Source organism: Aspergillus oryzae, chromosome 2, assembly GCF_000184455.2.
Source record: "Aspergillus oryzae RIB40 DNA, chromosome 2".
In the NCBI taxonomy this organism is placed as follows: domain Eukaryota; kingdom Fungi; phylum Ascomycota; class Eurotiomycetes; order Eurotiales; family Aspergillaceae; genus Aspergillus; species Aspergillus oryzae.
The window spans coordinates 6174647-6193148 of record NC_036436.1 but is presented as its reverse complement, the minus strand read 5'-3'; the positions used below and the strand labels follow the sequence as shown (position 1 = coordinate 6193148).

Below are 18502 nucleotides of genomic sequence, written 5' to 3'. Positions count from 1 at the left end.
ACCAGCACACAGTCTGGGATTTGCTGTTGTGATATATCTCGTGGCACATAAATGACTCGTGTAGCACAATTACATGAAGTTCAACCAGCAGGATACTTCCTCAAAGGAAGGTACAAACCTTCGAGTGCCCCGTTCAAAATCTGCATCGCCTTACTCGGTATACACATTAACACCAACGATAATCTCAACTCTGCTATTTAAGACAGTCCATCTCCCCTTTACAGCGATATGTACGTCGTCAATCTCTCCATCTACCTCGTCATTGTTATCTCGTCTTCTTGTCTTGCGGCCTACGAGCTCGATTTCCACCAGCGTCAATTATTCCAACATGAAAGCCAGTCTTATCTCTGTGATACTCCTCGCTGCAGTTGCCACTGTGTCTGCCCAACCTGGAGGACCCCATAACACTGGCGTTATCCCCGAAATTGTAGTTTCGCCCCCAAGTGATGGCAACGGCGTTGGTGACAAAAACGTCGGGCCCACTGATGCTAACAAGCTGGGACAATCCGGGATGCTATACGGTGTAAGCCATGCTACCTGTGTCATCATGAACCCTACAGCTAATACGTGAAAGATATGCGATACCAGGACACGTAAGCCAACCTGCAAAAAGAAGATTGGGGAGAAGTGGACTAGCAAAAAGTGTTTGAATAAGGTGAGAGGACTCCCCAAGTTATTCGCTGCCAGATGGATGTATTAATCTAGAAAGTGTACGGAGGGATCCTGTCGCTTTGATCCGTCGCAGCCTAGTGAGCCTGCGGATTGCAGCATTCCCAAGCAACAATGATGCTCTTCCCTGTAGTATCGGCCTATGTATTTCCCGGGGCAGCCATTGAGCATGGAACAGAGGGTGTATCATGCTACATTTCCTATGTGCGGGATGTTACAGGCTGGACAATCTAAACTTTACTATAGGATGGACGAGTTTGGAATACTGTTAGTACTGCGTGGGGCCATTTCTAAATTTGGAACGAAGAGCTGTTACTTAGGACACCGAAGTAGGCCATAATGAGAAAGAAGGTTTATCATGGAGATTCTGGCATGCTCGTGTTTCACGCTACGATGGTGTGACCTAGACATGTTTCATCATTGTGAAGCCTGGCAGTTGTATACAACCTTTAATATTTTCCAGGGGTCTTTGCACGGCGTCTGCGTGCCATTGGCATAAACATGTATACTAAATCTTGAGAAGGATCATGGCACTCAATCTGCAAGGTCTACTATGCGGTGATATCAACCTTTATCATACTAATCCCAATGGCAACACGCAAATCCTTGTGCTTATATTCTTGTCAATAAAAATGTATCCCCATTCTGGCCACACACAGATAACATCAGCTGCAATCAATCGACAGGTCATATAGTCTACCAAGCTATGACCTGCAAGTCATCCACTTTTGCTAGCCATCTGATGATATCGTTTCGCCGTCGCGCGTCGAATGCGCTTTCCGTACATGACCATGCCCAATAATGTCAAGGTGACTCCCAAGCTGATAAACCCACAGGCGACGAACATCTTCGTCAAGCCGCTATGCTCCATCCAAGGACTGATGGCGAATGGTATGCCAATACTAAAAGCATTTCTTAGGAAGGCCACGCCCGTGAACGCATCACCCGTGATCTGCTCGCAATTAGTACTAATCGACAGTTAGGGACAAAAGTCAAACTGCGGCTTACCTCCATGTAGCTATCGATAACTAGAGTCAGACATGCGTCGCTGATACTGCCGAGCCCGAAGCCAAAGAGGGCTCCAGCGATACTGGGTAAAATCCAGTGCATACCCTGCGAGACGTGAGTTCGACGCTAAGTAGTAGAGAACGATGGTTTGGTAGACATACCCTGTCAATGGTTACTCCAAACATAATGAGACCGCCGCACAAGGCCACTGCCGGGAGGTGTAGAATGTACAGACGCATCTCGGGCTCGTAGTATCCGGAATTCCGTCGAGAAAAGTACTTAATCGACCAGTCTCCAAGGAAGCCGCCGTAAAACGAGCCGATCAAGTTACCGATAAATGGACCAACACTCATGTAACCAATTTGCTCAGGAGTGAACTCATATGGGGGAAGGGGGAATACTAGAGCGATCACACTTGAAAGAATTGTAAGCCATATCACCCCGCATGCATACTGCAGACCACAGCAGAGGACGGCAGGAAATGTGAAAAGGATCTCGAAGGGGCGATAGAAGTATGGCCAGATGGGTTCCGGTGTGTAGGTTACCAGGGACAGTCTCTGTGCCCATGTCTTCATAGGGAAAATGTGATCTAATGGAGGTCCACTGATGCTATGCTCCTCAGTTCTGGTGGCACCCTTGACAAGTGACTTGTTGCCAGACTCATCACCAGGAATTTGCTGCACGCCATCCGTAGGCCTAGCGGTGGGCGTTACTCCTTCAATGGTAGGGGTATACTTCGACTCCTCGTAAAAGACGACGAAAAGGACAAAGATAACTGCATTGAAAATACCCATTGTACGGTAGGACCATCGCCAACCCTGTCTTGTTGCCTGAGCCCCGGCAGCCATGGGGGTGAGAAAGCTCTGACACGATTTTAGTTGAATGTGTGTGGGAGGTGATGAACGCAGAGTCGAGACTTACTCCAATCATCATCATGGTCATGTACAACGCATTCATTCCGCCACGGTGATGCACGAAGAAGAGGTCTGCAATCTAATAATAAGAGTTGTAAGCCCACCGTTCCTGAGTAGAGGTAACCGGAAGACTCACGGTGATCTGAACAATAGCCTCGTTCGTTGCCCCAGCGAGTCCCTGTAAGAGGTTGGTGATATATAGCTCTGCGAGGGTTTTGATCTCCGCCGCCCAAAAGGAGGTGACCAGCATCAGTGCCGTTGAGATTAGATACACTGGTCTCCGGCCAAACTTCTTCGCGAATGGAATGAAAAATACACATCCCATTGCGAGTCCAACGAAGTTCACCGACATCGCATTGTTTAGCTGTGCGTAAGTAACGTTCAAGTCGACCACCATCAACTGCCAGAATATCTGTTGGATGGAGAGCCTGTTCAACGAACTCAGATTAGTCGTTCATACATCCTATATAGTATATGAAAGGACCACAGACGCCGTGAAAATAAGACATGTTACTGCTAATACGAGCGTGAAATTGCATGTCTTTCGTGCAGTGCTCCAATTCTGTATCCGCTATCAGTGGACGGCAGTCGTTTCTGGGAGGCTAGACTTACCAATGGCTCGTTAGGGTCACTGGATGGAAGTGGGCTGAGAACGATCCTTCGTTGTCCATGAGTCTCGTTTCCTCCATCATCTACATGTATGTCAGGGGTGTCCCGTCGAAGTAGAAAAGGCCTTCTTACCTTTGATAAGAAGAACTGTTCCTGGGGGAGTATCATGATCGGTTAGAAAAATGCCGGGCACGTCGCTGTCTGCCATCAATATCTGCTGCTGAAGAGACGTGGTATAGACTGGAAGCTGAAGGTTTGTGCTGTTCGATCTCAGATTGCTTCCAGGACGGCCGTCTCTCATAAACAATCTGCTCCAGGGCTATCCTGGTCTCCTATCTCGCGCCCTTGCCACTAGAATATGGTTGATAAGAGCTCGAAGCCACAAACGCAAGCATTGAAATGCGGGGAAGCCAATGAGGATCGGTGACTGATAACGCCTCTGGCTTGAACGGGCCTGCGCAAAGGTTAAATAAACTTTTCGTGCAGAAAAGGCTGAGAAGCCGACGTTGCGTCGACCTGCCTAAAGCGGAATCGCTTCATTGATATGTCTCGAGTCGATCATCCAGAGCGAAACTTCCATTTGTTCATTACACCGAGCTCGCAGGATTGGAGATAAATAGCAGGATTATGCTCCTTGATAGTGGTTGGCGCACCACTTCGGCATCTACGGTTTATACGAAAGCCGCACTCGAGTGATAAAGGGCTCTGCATACAGCAATATCGGTTTCAGAGAACGGCATCGTTGTGCACCAGTTATCAATTCCATACTTGGACCAAGGATCACATGGCCAACCAGTCCTTCTTAGCACTATTCGAAACACAAGACGGTAGCTCATTCCCATTTGACCGGAGAGCATAATGGCCAGCACAGTATACTCACTGCTCCCCTATCTAGACCCTTCGTCCATATCGGCGGTCGCCCAGACAATAACCCTTTCGTTCGTCGGAGATCCCCTGATCCGATGGCTGCGTCCTAGTGCAGCCCCTTGGTCAACGCAACAGCATGAAACGACCAAATGGCAATATCGTCGCGTACAGCAAGCAATATTGGAAGGCATCGTGCTCCGATCCACACCAGTAACACAGTTGGCACAGGAGTTTCCGACACGCAGCCAGCAAAAAGACCCCCTAACCTCTATCACCGAAATAAACGACGGCAAAGAAGAGCCTGAAGCAGGAACAGTGGCTTTATTATTTCCCCCAAAGAACCGACAAACATGGACATTGAGCAAAATGGTCCTTGCAGTCAAGTTGTGGTTTTTGAGCTGGTTCGACCGGGTCTCAGACCACGGAGCCGATGAGAAGGTATGCCATCATCCTTACACTCCTAAGAAAACGAACACGTTTCCCTAAGCCTTTGCAGCGCGTCAAAATCTTGCTCGATGCACATGACAGGGCGCTAAAGATGATAACCACCCGATACAATGTCAAAGACCCTTGGTATTTGGAAGTTGTAGCAGTCCATCCCTCCCTTCAGGGGCGAGGATTAGGCAAAGTTATGATGGAGCGCATCCTAGATTATGTGGGCCATGCGCCGGTCGTTCTGGAATGTACGGCTGAGCGAAATGTAGGATTTTATACCACACTTGGATTTGAGGTTACCGAGAAGGTCGAGTTGGCTGACAGTGGTGAAGCTGCCAGCTGCTGGTTTATGCTACGGCGAGCGACGCGGAAGGGAAACAGCAGTTCACAGTAGTTGCCAACTTCATAGGTGCTCATCTATAGAAGTCCGATTTCCATTCCACGAGCCAAAGCGAGTTCGTGTGCATTTGTCATGTCATGATGATGGGACCACCACTCCTCAAGTACCTCTAATAATAATTCAAAATCTCTCTCAAACCCATGCGGATGGTAATGTATGGATAGACAACATCGAAGGACATCTTTTAACTCGGGTTGGGCATTGATGATATCGGCCTGTAGCCCTGCGATAAAGGCAGGATATTTGATTGCATTGAAAACCAACGATCCGACACCCTCTGTCTCGGTAAACGCTCTACGAAGGGCATCCAGATGGCTCACAATTCGGGAGATGATAACGGTAGTGGATGGTAGGATTAGGGGGCGACTGCTTGCTTCGTTCGCTTGCGCGGTTGATCCAGTCAGCGTTCCACTGGATTGTGGAACCAATAGTAAATGGCCGTATCTGATAGCCAACATCCCGGCTAGTCGATACGCCTCCCACAGCTGGTGCTGGGTTAGACTACCTGGACTACCTGGCCAGTTCCAAAAGTCCTCCTCGGTAGCCCCGTGGCCAATACACGACATAATATCCAACAAAGACCTCGGCAGGCCACTGACCACCTCGACCTCGTCACCAAGGGGGTGCTGCAAGGAAGCTCGGTTACAACAATGCTGCCTCCAGAAGCCGAGAGAGGTACTTCGACCCACGGTAAACGTTGGTAGATCCATGACTCCCATCACTTCCAATAAGTGTGTCCGGAATTCCGTTCGCTCGCCCGGACCATAGAGCCCATGTGCCTGAAGGAGTCCGAACATTCCATGCAGATGCATCGACCATGGCATACCATGCATAAGCTATAACATAGCCTGCTGTCAGCGCTGCAAAGAATACGGGTTGCTGCAACAACGTACCCCGATGCTGCAGAGTAGCAGCCCCGCCGTAAAGGTGCCATCCTCCAAGTATGTCACGTTGCTTGATAGTTCTGTGCGGAACAAATTCAAAGCTACGTCGAAATATTCATAAAAGTGAGGTCTCACAGTTGGCATGAGGGAAGCCTGCAGCGCTACACATATTGCGTACAAGGAGCTTGACTGTTGACACAAGATCGGCAGCCTAGGTTCGAGGAGATTTCGCGAATCGTTGACCGAGGTCGAATGAAGGACATTGATTCCAGACGAAAGAAACTCTTCAAACAATCGATCTCGTTCGGTCGATTGTGTGTCGGCAGTCCCTTCGGCTACTGTGGTTACCTTAGTCTTGAACTGCGCGGAGGAAAAAAGCGACCGGTACATGTCCAACCTGCGCTACCTCGCTGGGGACGATAAGAACCTGCCTTGGCCTTACCATCGGTGACGTTGGCACACTTTCGGCGTCTTTCTCGACTCAGATCACGCTGTCTTCCCTTGACTCGAGGGGGAATGGAGGCCTCCACTGGCTCTTCGGCGCCAGTAAATCGGCCACGCGACGCAATGCCAGATCCCCACCGCAGCCTTATCTCATATCCCTCGCAGGGAACCCCACGGCTACTGCACGCTTTGCATGTTGGTCGAGTCCGGTCGCATTTCCTCCTGTGTCTCTTGCAGGTCCAACATCCATCGTGGGACCGATGGCGTGGGGTCGACATGCCGAACAAGGAAGTTGGAATGATCAGGAACAATTTGATCAAGAGCTCTTGACTTAAAACGGTGCAGCAAAGGGGGGCGAGACGAGTATTGTGGGGCGATGATCGAAGGAGTGTGGAGTTCATTTGAATCTTCCCGCGGCGCGTCCACCTTCCATATATGGTTTAGAGCCTGAGGCCTCCACTTTCGCTCGTCTTTGGCGGTTCGACTCTGGAACGACAGGAGCGTGCAATATGTATGATTTGAATAGATCTCCGGGGTTCCTGAGACTGTTATAGTAGTCATGGCGATATTCCCGGTGTCAAATAAATAGTGTACAGTATCAATGGCAATACGTATCATGGGTTACCCAGATATATATTTCTCGTGCCCTAATCAGTGAAGTATCCAACAACAACAACATGTCATTTAGATCGCCCATCTCCAAATGCTCCACCATTCTTCCTTCTCTCGGAAGGTTGGAGGGCTTCCAATATGCCAACGGTGTGCAACAGTATTGTGGCATACCTTATGCGTCCCTTGAGAAACGGTGGACTCGATCGCAGTTGATGACGCAGTGGCCCAATGACTACCATGATGGAACAAAACTCGGGTATGGCCAATCACACAAGCTCAGGCGGGATTCAAAAGCTGAATACTTACATACACAATGTAGAAGCGACTGTTCCCGACCGAGAACTGAAGGGGATGACTCGGATGATCTCGTACCAGTTCCTCCAACGGGACATTTCGGAGAGCCTCAAACGGACGAGTTGTCCGGACTCGTTATGAACATCGTCTTGCCTTGCGTTCCTGGATCACAAAGGTTTCCCGTCATGGTGTACGTTCATGGAGGTTCACTGCTGTATGGTGGTGCTAACCTACCAATCTTTGATGGTGTCAATCTCGTTTCCCACAGCATGGAAATTGGGATGCCCATCGTCTACGTCAATTTCAACTATCGGGTCGGATTGGGTGGCTTTCTTGCCAGTGCAGCAATCCAGCAAGAGCTCCAGCGGGATGGCCATCAAGGCTGTGGGAACTTTGGATTTACCGATCAGCAACTAGCATTCGAGTGGGTTCAGCGTTTTATTGGCGATCTCGGTGGCAATCCCGATCGAGTGACCGCGGTTGGAGAGTCAGCAGGTGGCATCTCTATTAGCAATCAAATGCTAGCAGCTCATCCTCCGCCATTTCACCGTGCGGTCTGCATGTCCGGCCTCTCGGTCTCGATTCCAGCTTGGACAATGGAGCAGCACGAGGAGTTGTTCCGGGCTGTCTGCCGCCATTTCAACGTAGACCCATCACAATCAGACGTGCTGGACCGTCTACGGCGCATACCCCAGCAGGAACTAGCCAATGCAACTCCTATCATACAAGGTGTATTGTCAGGCACAGGGAACCCATGCCTCGATGGTTGGTTCTATGACCGAGACCCACGCGAGATACATGAGCCACCACAGTGGATCGAATCTTTGATGTTAGGAGATACCTACCACGAAGGGGTTATCTTCCACGTGAATCTGCTGAACGACAGTTTCGCAAGTATTCGAGAGATACTAAGTCAACATATGCCCCTTGCTGTGACTGATAAAGTCCTGGCGGAGTATGAGATACAACCCGAGCTGCCACAGGACGTCCTTCTGAGCCGGGTAGAACACATGTGCGGTGATGCAATCTTCAAGATCCCCAATTATGCTACGGCACTTGCCAGTGTCCGTCTGTCAAGGGAAAAGGCGGTGTTCGAATACCACTTTGATCAGCGTTCTCGCCTGAAAAACGCACTGGAGGGCACCGCCTATCACGCACATGAACTTCTCTACCTGTTTGGAAACCTGGACAATGAGCTCTCTACGGAAGAGCGGGCGATGGCGCGCAGCTTTGCTGAATCATGGGTCAAATTCACGTATGGCTACTCACCTTGGGAAGGTTCGAAGCGACACTGGAAAGTATGGGGTCCTGAGTCAGTCCAAGCAGTAAAACATGAAGACGAGGACGAAGAAGCTCGGTCATACTCACGTATGAAGAGGATGCTGGCGATGGATCATGGAGAGACTTGGAAACGATGGCTTAACGGCGTAGACGCCTTGGTGAACAAGCGTATGAATATGGGGAAGAATTATCTTCTGTAATGTATGTATAGAGGTCGTCAACCGAGACAGAACCAATTATAGCAGATTGTTGTACATCATTGTCCTTTTCCATCGGAGGTCGGCCCACGACCTGCAATATGTATGTTGATACAATACTACCTCCATAACGAAAAGTCTAAGTATTGTAAGCATTTGATAAGCATTCTGATTACAGTGGTTAGATTGCCAAATATTGATGGGTCTGTATTTGACATGCTAACAATTAATGCAGCCGTGTTACAAATTCGAGGCCCTGTCGCTGACAACTCGTGTCAGCCCTGCTTTCTCCAGTCTCTCTTCAGTAAGCAGCATCTGCTCTGGGAACCAAGATAAGTAATCTGGCCTTAAGTGGTGCTTTCGGTCGCTGGACAACAGCATCTTTGCCACAGCCGTTCCACTTAACCAGGCTTGCACCATACCCTCTCCGCTAAATCCACAGCAGACCCACTGAGCACCATCCTGCTCTGTCGTCCCTGCAGCATAGCTTACAGACGATGGTAGCTGTCCAACCCATGGAAGGCCGTCGCTACTAAATCCCATGTTTCCCGTCCACATCTGCTCAACGCTAGGGCCCGCAACATGACCCCAGTTTTCGCGGCCGAACACTGCACTCAATGCGCCGGACAGATGGATATCGCAAGACAAGCTCAATTCAGAGTCAGTTGGGATACCTAGATCAGCAAGCCCATTGTTTCGACCTTGAGCAAAGCCACCACCAAGCATCATCTTTCCGCTCGATTCGCCAGCAGGGGGCAATTGTGTCAGGTAGTCGAAACCGCGCTCATAGTTGAAAAGCCAGGAATGCTCTGTTGCCTGGCAGATAAACTTAGAGCCGGGGTTTTGGGCGGACATTTGTCCTCGAACGGGGTAAACGTGACCTCTCAGCTCGGGGACAAGGTGTCCAACATGAGCGTTCGTACAGTGGATGACATGCCGAGCGCGCAGAATTCCTCTTGGCGTCTGCACGGCATACCGCAAAGATGAGGTGTCGTCAGTCGAGACTTGGGTCACCGGTGTGTTGGTCTCAATTAGAAAGTTTCCTGGATTTTCTCGTCGCAGTTCTTCTAACACACCGGTGACCAGTTTATAAGGCCATAGGGCCCCGGCTGGCCCCGCGACGACCCCAATAGCATGAGGAAGGCACCATTCCTGGAAGCATATCGTCAGCCTTCATGCACTTTGTAAGATCACATGACTCCAACAAACCTTGGGGATCTCGCTCTTCTCAAATAGTTTCCATTCGGCTGACTCTACAGGCATACACACTTTGAACCGTTGGATGCACTGTGCTGCCTGACGCCACCTTTCCTCGTCGAAGTGCACACTGAGAAACTCTACTTTTCTCGCCTGGGTTTCCTTTTTTAATCCATATTGGTCCGCAACCTTCAGAATCTCCGCCAAATGGGCCAACCGGAACCGCGTCAATGCCTTTGCCGCCTCCAGCCCATAGAGTGCTTCCCAGTCGGCAAACTCTTCAACCGTCTCCAGAATATGACCCCCATTGCGACCCGTTGCGCCAGTGCAAGTGTCTCGTGCTTCCAGCATGACAACCGCGGGTGTCTTCTTACCGATATGTCCCAGCTGGTCAGATGACTCCAACAGGGTGCGTGCAATTGAAGCACCTGTGATGCCGGAACCAATAATTACAACATCAGCCTCTTGGGGTAGCTCCGGCGATTGCATGTTAGCCAGCTGGGGGTGCGGATCTTTGAACCAAAAGGAAGAAGTGCTCTCGCGGAGTGGTCCTGGTATTCCTGGATCGGCGAAAACACGATGGAGGGCATCTTGCCTGTCCTTGATGGGAATGCCGGGGTCGGCGAGGAGAGCCTGTACGAATGCCATGGTAGAAACCCTTAAAAATAGTGACCACACAAATAGATAGAGATTATCAAACACTTAGCAACGAAGAGGTGAGGCATTAGTGATTTTAACGCTATATAGGTATGCCCCGGTATATCACACAAATCATGAGAATGGGTATTTCATCTCATGTTCCCTAATTTCACGTCTGGTCTCGAACCAACCGCGGCGGTTCGCCAGCACCGGGGCAGTGTAACGGCATCTCATTCCGTGGTGACGATATCGGTCGAGGCCCTTCACGTTCATCTATCCAGCGTCAACCTGCCTTTCTGGCCGTTTTGTTACTCCAAGTGGGGTGGAGAGACCAGCTGCCGCCGATCGCTGCCGGCAGATAGCGAGGGCGTCAACCTTCCGCTTATAGCTAGTGAAGATCTCGTATACCTCGATATCGGCATTAGGCAACGTGCTAGACATCCGTTTCACTCCAGGCACCTCCGACAAGCGTATAAAATACCAGATTAAGAGCAGGTATTGCCAATTTTGATCCCTGGATCAAGAACTTTGTCTGGAGCAGCCAACATGACTCTATCGAAGCCCGCGGACTCCCAAGGAAATGGCTTTTACCCCAATAGCCCACCCATGCGACGTCCTGGGCTGTCATTTATTTATCGCCTGGAATGCAACATTGAACCCGAGGAAATTAACGTTGGAGCGCCTCATGGGGCTGGAGTGATTCGGAGTGTTGCGAATATTGCCGGCGGTAGCTTTAGAGGACCGTCGATATCAGGGACGGTCCTTCCGGGCGGAGCAGACTGGGCAACGGTCATTGAAGGGACCCACGTAAGCTTGTCATCCCCCAGGATCCATTCAGTGAAGCTCATACAATCTCCTAGTCCATGACCCTGGATGCACATTATACGATCAAAACCGACGATGGCTGTTATCTCTACGTCCGGGCGCATGGCCTCTATCGTCCTGGCCCGGGCACAGAGTATGCGAAACAGGTCGAGAAGGACCCAGCCCTACGACCCCCTCCGACCGTGACTCAAGACGATGTGGAATTCTTCTCACACCTGCGAATTGAAACAGGCCCAGGAAAGTACAACTGGTTGAACGGCTTAGTGTGCGTTGGAGTCATGAGCTGTGAGAACGATCGCATCCTGATCGATGCCTACCACTTGACAAATTTTGAGGACTCTAAGCCAGAGGATGTGATGGCCCGTAGAAACGCCTGTTGAGCAATAGATCACTCTCAGAATCTAAGTTCCAATACATTGTCAGGAATTGCGTCTCCATCTCCACAGATAAGCCCGTAATCGATCAACCGAGGTATAACCATCCCAATGCGGAAGGTAGACGCGCTTCGGCCGGTAAAGGATTGTTGGAGGTTCTCCTCACGCGGAGCAACTTAGCACTGAGGCCATTCGGCTATATAAATTGTCTTGGCCCGGGCCTTGTATCTTCACATCACTCACATCGACCAACAGAGATGGCTGAAAATACGGCGACAAAAGGCAACTGGGAGACTAGGGTGGCTGAGAAGCGCAAACAACTGGAGCTACAGATTCCCCAAGATTGGCGTTTGAATGCCGCATTCCTCTCCACGCTCCCATCGAATGGCCACCTCATAGAGGCGAACATCCCACGTCATAGTGGGCTCCTCTCCGAGGAGGAGTTGGATCTCACAGAGCACTATACTGCGGCACAGCTGCTGCAAAAGCTTGCCTGGGGCGAGGTGACCTCGCTGGCAGTGACCACGGCTTTCTGCAAACGGGCAGCCATAGCCCAGCAATTGGTAGGTACATACAATTGACCCGGTCACTATCTCGTAGGATGACCCGTAATACTAAAGGCTTCTTACAGACGTCATGCCTGACAGAACACTTCTTCGACAGAGCGCTCGAACGTGCTCAATACCTGGATGATTATTTGAAGCGAGAAAAACGGGTCATTGGCCCATTGCACGGTTTACCGATCAGTCTCAAAGATAGCTTCTGCATCAAGGGTATTCAAAGTACGGTGGGATATGTATCATTCTTAGAGAACCCACCAGCGGAGACCAACTCTGCTCTGGTGGATCTGCTACTCGACTTGGGTGCGGTACTTTATGTTAAAACCAATATTCCGCAGACAATGATGGTTAGTGCCCCCTCGGAGTCCTGCATTATCTCATCTGACGCCCTCTGCGTAGACAGGCGATTCAGAGAACAACATCTACGGTCGTACATTAAATCCACACAATACAAACCTGACGGCCGGAGGCTCTTCCGGTGGTGAAGGAGTTCTCGTGGCCTTCCGGGGTTCAATCCTCGGCGTTGGAACTGATATCGCAGGCTCAATCCGAATTCCATCGCTGTGCTGCGGTGTTTATGGGTTTAAACCCACCGCGGACCGTATTCCGTTCGGTGGACAGGTGTCGGGGGCAATTGAGGGAGTGCCCGGCATAAAGCCAGCAGCAGGGCCACTGGCTCAGTCGTTAGACGACATTGAGTTGTTCATGTCAACTGTCCTCAAAGCCGAACCCTGGCGATATGATGTGACTACAATTGGGTCGCCTTGGGTGTCGGCGCTCAGACTGCCGTCGTTATTAACGATTGGAGTCCTCGGCGAAGATCCCGACTTCCCAATGCATCCTCCAGTCCGTCGCGCAATGGAGTCAGCCATCGCAGCACTAGCTAAGAAGGGACACAGAATAGTGCGGCTGGGACATGAGCCTTCACGAGGCGTGGCATACGCGAGTCGTCTAGCTTTTCAGTATTTCACCTATGGACCACACGTCGATCACATCGCCGCCAGTGGAGAGCCATTGGTGGCATCAGTGGCGAAATTAGCCAACCCATTGTTCACTGGTCCGTTTCCTGTCGATCAGGAACTGGGGATCTTTGAGAAAATTGACGGACTCCACAACGCACGAAAGGCTTACGCTGAAGAATGGCGCAGGACATGGGTTCAACACGACATAGATGTTCTTCTAACACCTGGAGCTCAGAATACGGCCACGTCATATGACACATATGGGTGGCCGCCGTACACGGTCATCTGGAACCTTCTGGATGTAAGTTGGTAACTGCGTACGCTGAAATCCATCTCTCGCTAACTATTGGCAGTATCCTGCGTGCATTGTGCCGTATAGCAAAGCTTCCAAGGCGCTTGATCCAGACCCTATGCCAGTACATGATGGAGTTCAGCCGAGCTGTATGTTTCCATCATAGGCCAACAGGCAATTGTTATACTAACTCATTCTAGATGAACCTGACTCCGTTGATGGAGCTCCATGTGCTCTCCAGATTGTAACGCCTCGGCACCAAGATGAGAAATGCCTTCTCTTTGCTGGACTGATCGACAAAGACATTCGGTAACTACAGTCTTTTAAAGGATGTCACGAGTCATCAGATGTTGGAACACAAGTTTGGGATATCATAGTGACTACCCACAGACCTGATGTCAGATAACGTACATACATTCAAATGGTGCCCTATAATCGTAATATGAATATACTAAACCGTAACCCACAGTTCTCGATCACAAAGTTGGTTTCTCCCAGTAGGCTGCTTTTATTGTATCTTTATCGGAAAGACGGAAAACGAATCTTGAGTGCGAAATCTGCACCGCATTGGGTTATTCAATGGTCATACACTGTTTCGTATAGGTTGGCAAAGTCCAGCACCAGAAAGGGTACCTTGTAGGTGATTGGAAAGCCGTCGGCTGTACCGTCATGGCTCTGTCTTACGTCCGTTTTGCCGCACATCCCAACCACCATCGGCCTCTGCAGAAGCAAGCCTAAGATGCGAGACCTTCAGCGTCTATAAGGTCCGATTCCATGCCGCGCGGTCCGAAATAGAGTCGCCATCTGAGGTTCCGGGCCTGCCGCCCGTATAGCATGGGTGGGAGCCGCTGGCCTATTCTACAGATGGCCGCACGTCGTACAGGTCTATTCTGACATATTGTAGCCGAGCCATTTATTCATGCCAAAGTGGCACAACCTCCCATAGCACGTAGCCTGTCATCATACCTAGTGTGAGTTGGTCATGTGGTAGGATACAGGTTATGCATGTAAGCTGCAGCTCGGCGGAAGTCCGTCCTTCTTCAGAATACGTCACATGTACGAGAATCCTTGATAGAGGTTACGCCCTTTGGGTTGCGTTGTTCCTCTGCTGATGGGCATTGTTCAAGTCCAAAGTCGGGGGTGAGTCTGGAAGCCTTCGCCCGATGATCTCGTTAATGTCGTCACCGTGTTCTTCTTTGGGGTTGCTTATATCATGAAAGAGCTCTATATTGGAGGGCTCCTCGAGGAGTCGCTTTTTATGCGTAGGTTTGGACGTCTTCTGAGATTGATTCGAGGCCGGTGTAGGCATTCCAGGTGACTTTGAGTTCTTGCGCGGAGATTTCCTAGTAGGCCATGCAATTCGTTTGGCCCCCTGTGGCAAGCCTTGATCGACAGTATCAATGCTAACCGTGGGGAGGAGAAACAGCCGATAAGCTGCAGCGCATGCCAAGTAAAATTCCGGTAATCTGGAAACATCGAATGTGTGGTTCCATATCGAGCATACTGTGAGATAGAGACCCTTTCCAAGTAACGCAAGCAAGATAACCTGAATGCTCGACGCAAAGTCCAACATCCGACACACAAATACTATGGAGTCAATCATCCATACAAGCTTGGCTCGATGGCAGGAGAAGCGACTATAACAGGCCTGCAACAACAAGCGACCACCGGCAAAGGGAACTTTTATGCGACAATCATACTCGAATATATCCTGGGCAGTGGGCTCAGTGAACTTCTGCCATCCTTTGCGGAGGCACGCCTGGCAAGCATTGCTATCAAGAGGGTGTTGGTTACCTTCATTGGCCGTACAGTGAAAAAAGCGTGAATAACCATCAAGAAACACTTGAAACCGGTCAACCCAGAATGGCCTAAGGTTCCCATCGTCGTTATAAGGATTCTTCTCTATAAGCCACCGCGACCAAGAATCCAGGATAGCTTGTCCATGCTCCACCTTGCCCAAGAAGTATTCCCTGTGTTCCACTCCGCAGAGACAAGTGAACTTGCACCGCAGACTTCTGAGTTCGGCGTGTGCTAGTTTCTCGAGTAGTTTATATTCTCGCAATGCAGGGCTTTTTCTGGAGCTCCACCTCCGTAGCTGGCATTGATTCTGATGTTGTTGTGTGCGCACTTTCACATTCCCTGAGTGTCCAATTTTATAGCACAGGCTCTCTGCCGAGCGATCATAAAAAATGTATGCATAACCTTCCTTGGATGCTTTCTCTTGCGGCCAGGTCCACCCGCAGATCACATCGCGGATGGCCAGTATAATGTCCTCAGTGGTACACGCGTCTGAGGTACGTTCCGGCTCAGTTTGTCTCTGCTCTAATCCGTCATCGCAAACGTCCGTCCTTAGTGTCTCTTGCTGACTTACTACACAGTATGGGGACTCTGATCCAAGCGTTTCATGATCGGACAAATCAATTGAGTCGGTTTGCGCGCTATTTGCGGATACGGAAAACGGAATTTGCTCATTAGTTTGGAGGTGACCAGTCGTTGTTGGGACATCCGAGTGTGTCGCAACTGAAGAAATCCCATCATCCGGCTCATCATCCGATAATTCTATATATTCCGCATTTTTTGGAATCCATGCCGGTCGTGTTGGGGAGGTCTGACTAGTACCCAAGATGGAGTGTGAACTACTGAGTGCCTTCGCTCGTCGGGAGCAGTGCTCCAAGAGCGATCGCTGTGGATTTCGGTTCAGACTCTCTTCCGTCCCTTCACGGAGATAAGCCTCTACCGTCTGGTCTCTGGCTGAGATAGATACACGCGATGATAGCCTCTGTCGCAACAGCTGGTTCGCTTGCCGTCGAGCTGCTACGGCTCGCGTGGGGCTGTCGTCCAGAACAGAGGCAGCGAAGTTGCTTTCATCGTCCGGGAATTTTCCGACTAGATCTGGGGAGAGGTTAGAGAATGGTTTATCCTTGTTGGAGTAAAGATCGGAGCGCAATGAGGTGGAGGAGGCCATTTGTCGACTCAGCGTTATCAAGTGATGCGGGTGAGCTAGTAACTTACTAGTAGTATCACCACAACAACGGCAGGTCGGCGCTTATTATATTCACGAGGCGACCAGGGTTGTGAATTTTCAAAGGTAGCCTACATTAGAGCCCGGGCAGTGTCATGCTCTGACAGCAGGCTGTGCTGCTGATGCGAGCCTTGCGTGATAGCAATGGTTCTGGCACGTTTACTGGAAGGATATGGCTTGGAGCATGGATGTCGAGGTCACAGGGTAGTAGTTCAAACACTGGTCGCATATATTTGCATGCGCACCTTGCCCGTTCTGATCCCCAGCGCGTATTCCGCATTGACTCGCTGTGGCTGAGTTTGGGAATGTAACAAGACTAAGAACGAGAAGCAGTACAATTGGAGAAGGATGAGAGGAGATCACGGGCCCTTTGTCGCTAGGCCAGATTAGGCACGTTTGCGAGTCATGCGCTGTTTGCAATGTTTTGTCTCTCATGAGAGCCTGAGGCAATGTGCGTTCTCCTTTTTCTTGTTGTTGTCTATTTTTATCTTTTTATTTAATTTTTCCCACGTCTTGGTCAACTCCTACTAGTCCTGTTATGGAAGGTAATATTGCGCACCTGCACTGCACTGGGCATGATTGACGATATGATCAAATTATGCATGGTTACCTATTTTCGGGCTCATCTCTCTCTCTCTCTCCATTCTTGAGTATTTTCTTTAATTAATTTATTTTTTTTACTCTTTCCCCGGTTTCTAGCTCAACATCTAGCCTGCGGTAACGAAGTAGGGCTCAGCCACTGGACCCTTGCATCTCGGTTCTCGACCCGCCAAGTGCTCTTATCTGGACCTTTGTTTACAGTTCACACTCCCCAATTAAAGAAGAATTATCTAAATCAATTATATTAACTACCAAGATATTTCGAATCAATTATACTACCTAGGTCACCTATGTTGCCTAATAGGCACTGCAATGTATTTACCTGATGATCTAGGAATCTAGCTAGGCATTGTAGCCAAGTTAACTGACAAAGCGGCAAGTCTATAGTACGGGAGGTGTGAAATTCCAGTATCGTTGAATAAGGCGACGATAGCCCCGTCAAGATTTACTATTTGGGACTACGCAGGCCATCAGATGGAAAGAACCAGAACTTTACCACTCAATAGTCCAACTCTCGATCTTAAGCGAACTGCTCCACTGGGATTAATACGATCGTTTCCCACTCGACTACAGTCCGTAAAAGCGTGCCGAGGCCCTCGAGATCGACAGATCTACAGAACTGTAACCCTAATAGGCTAAATAGCAGAGTAAATCACTTCTGAAGCTTGACTAGTTTGATGATCGGAGAGATTTATTTTGATTCTTCACCAGAAAATTGCCTGGATACGAGGAGACAAGAAAACGTTGACTTAGTATATTTTAGTTCGATCACCCCCCAGTTGTTGCTTGATCCTATTTTATTTCCTATTAATATACAAAAAGAAACAAAAATCTCTCTTTTTAAAAACGCTTCACACCCTTGGATACAACAGTTGGCAACATGGTCAAGCTCATTATCCCCTCCTTTATGGGCGGTCTTACCTTTGCCCTGGCCACCAACAGTGCGTTCCCCATCCCCTATCATAATACTTTGGCAATTGGCCAATGCTGATGGCCGTTTTGATGAAAAGTTCCAGTTGTTCCCGGCCCTGCAGATAATTTGTTACGACGAGACCTCGGATGTAGCCTTTGCCAACTGGTCCTCGAACCAATTGTGGCACTTAAAAACGACGACACAAAAGACATGGATATCAGGGGGGCGTTGGAGAATGCTTGTCGCTCGCTCCCAGTGTCTCAACAGAAATGCGAAAACTTTGTTGGTGTATACAGCAGTCTGATAGTCAATTTCGTGCAGCAAGATCTAGGCCCCGCCGCTATCTGTGCCGCGGTGGGATTGTGTGAAGCCTGAGTGAGGTATACAGGTGGTTACCTATTTAGATCCGGTTCGAATCCCAAGCCATGCGTTCTGTTCCAATCCCCATACAATCCTCCGTAAAATCCTGAACCTTCCCTATTGCACTATACGACGTGCCCTGTC

The 18502-nt window shown here is 49.7% G+C and overlaps 6 protein-coding genes across 6 annotated transcripts; 3 read left to right on the top strand and 3 right to left on the bottom strand.

Annotated features, from left to right (window-relative positions):
- Positions 1–1387: 1387 nt before the first annotated feature.
- AO090003001530 (putative MFS transporter) lies at positions 1388–3940 on the bottom strand (the record flags this gene model as incomplete). The annotated part of the gene is made up of 8 exons (XM_023235362.1): positions 1388–1621; positions 1678–1782; positions 1839–2540; positions 2599–2670; positions 2728–3019; positions 3083–3153; positions 3204–3347; positions 3914–3940. The coding sequence occupies 8 exons, from the start codon at positions 3938–3940 to the stop codon at positions 1388–1390; spliced, it is 1647 nt and encodes a 548-aa protein (XP_023090387.1).
- Positions 3941–4328: 388 nt separating this feature from the next.
- On the bottom strand, positions 4329–5955 carry AO090003001529 (uncharacterized protein; the record flags this gene model as incomplete). Its single annotated transcript, XM_023235361.1, has 4 exons — positions 4329–4368; positions 5167–5681; positions 5796–5887; positions 5922–5955. 4 exons carry the CDS (start codon positions 5953–5955, stop codon positions 4329–4331), a joined length of 681 nt encoding a protein of 226 aa, XP_023090386.1.
- Positions 5956–6907: 952 nt separating this feature from the next.
- AO090003001528 (uncharacterized protein) lies at positions 6908–8617 on the top strand (the record flags this gene model as incomplete). The annotated part of the gene is made up of 1 exon (XM_023235360.1): positions 6908–8617. One exon carries the CDS (start codon positions 6908–6910, stop codon positions 8615–8617), a length of 1710 nt encoding a protein of 569 aa, XP_023090385.1.
- A 237-nt stretch (positions 8618–8854) lies between these two features.
- Positions 8855–10459, bottom strand: AO090003001527 (NAD(P)/FAD-dependent oxidoreductase; the record flags this gene model as incomplete). The annotated part of the gene is made up of 2 exons (XM_023235359.1): positions 8855–9766; positions 9884–10459. 2 exons carry the CDS (start codon positions 10457–10459, stop codon positions 8855–8857), a joined length of 1488 nt encoding a protein of 495 aa, XP_023090384.1.
- Positions 10460–10996: 537 nt separating this feature from the next.
- AO090003001526 (DUF3237 domain-containing protein) lies at positions 10997–11655 on the top strand (the record flags this gene model as incomplete). Its single annotated transcript, XM_001820513.1, has 2 exons — positions 10997–11257; positions 11311–11655. 2 exons carry the CDS (start codon positions 10997–10999, stop codon positions 11653–11655), a joined length of 606 nt encoding a protein of 201 aa, XP_001820565.1.
- Positions 11656–11906: 251 nt separating this feature from the next.
- On the top strand, positions 11907–13776 carry gmdB (general amidase GmdB; the record flags this gene model as incomplete). The annotated part of the gene is made up of 5 exons (XM_001820512.1): positions 11907–12212; positions 12281–12556; positions 12609–13472; positions 13525–13612; positions 13664–13776. 5 exons carry the CDS (start codon positions 11907–11909, stop codon positions 13774–13776), a joined length of 1647 nt encoding a protein of 548 aa, XP_001820564.1.
- Positions 13777–18502: the final 4726 nt, after the last annotated feature.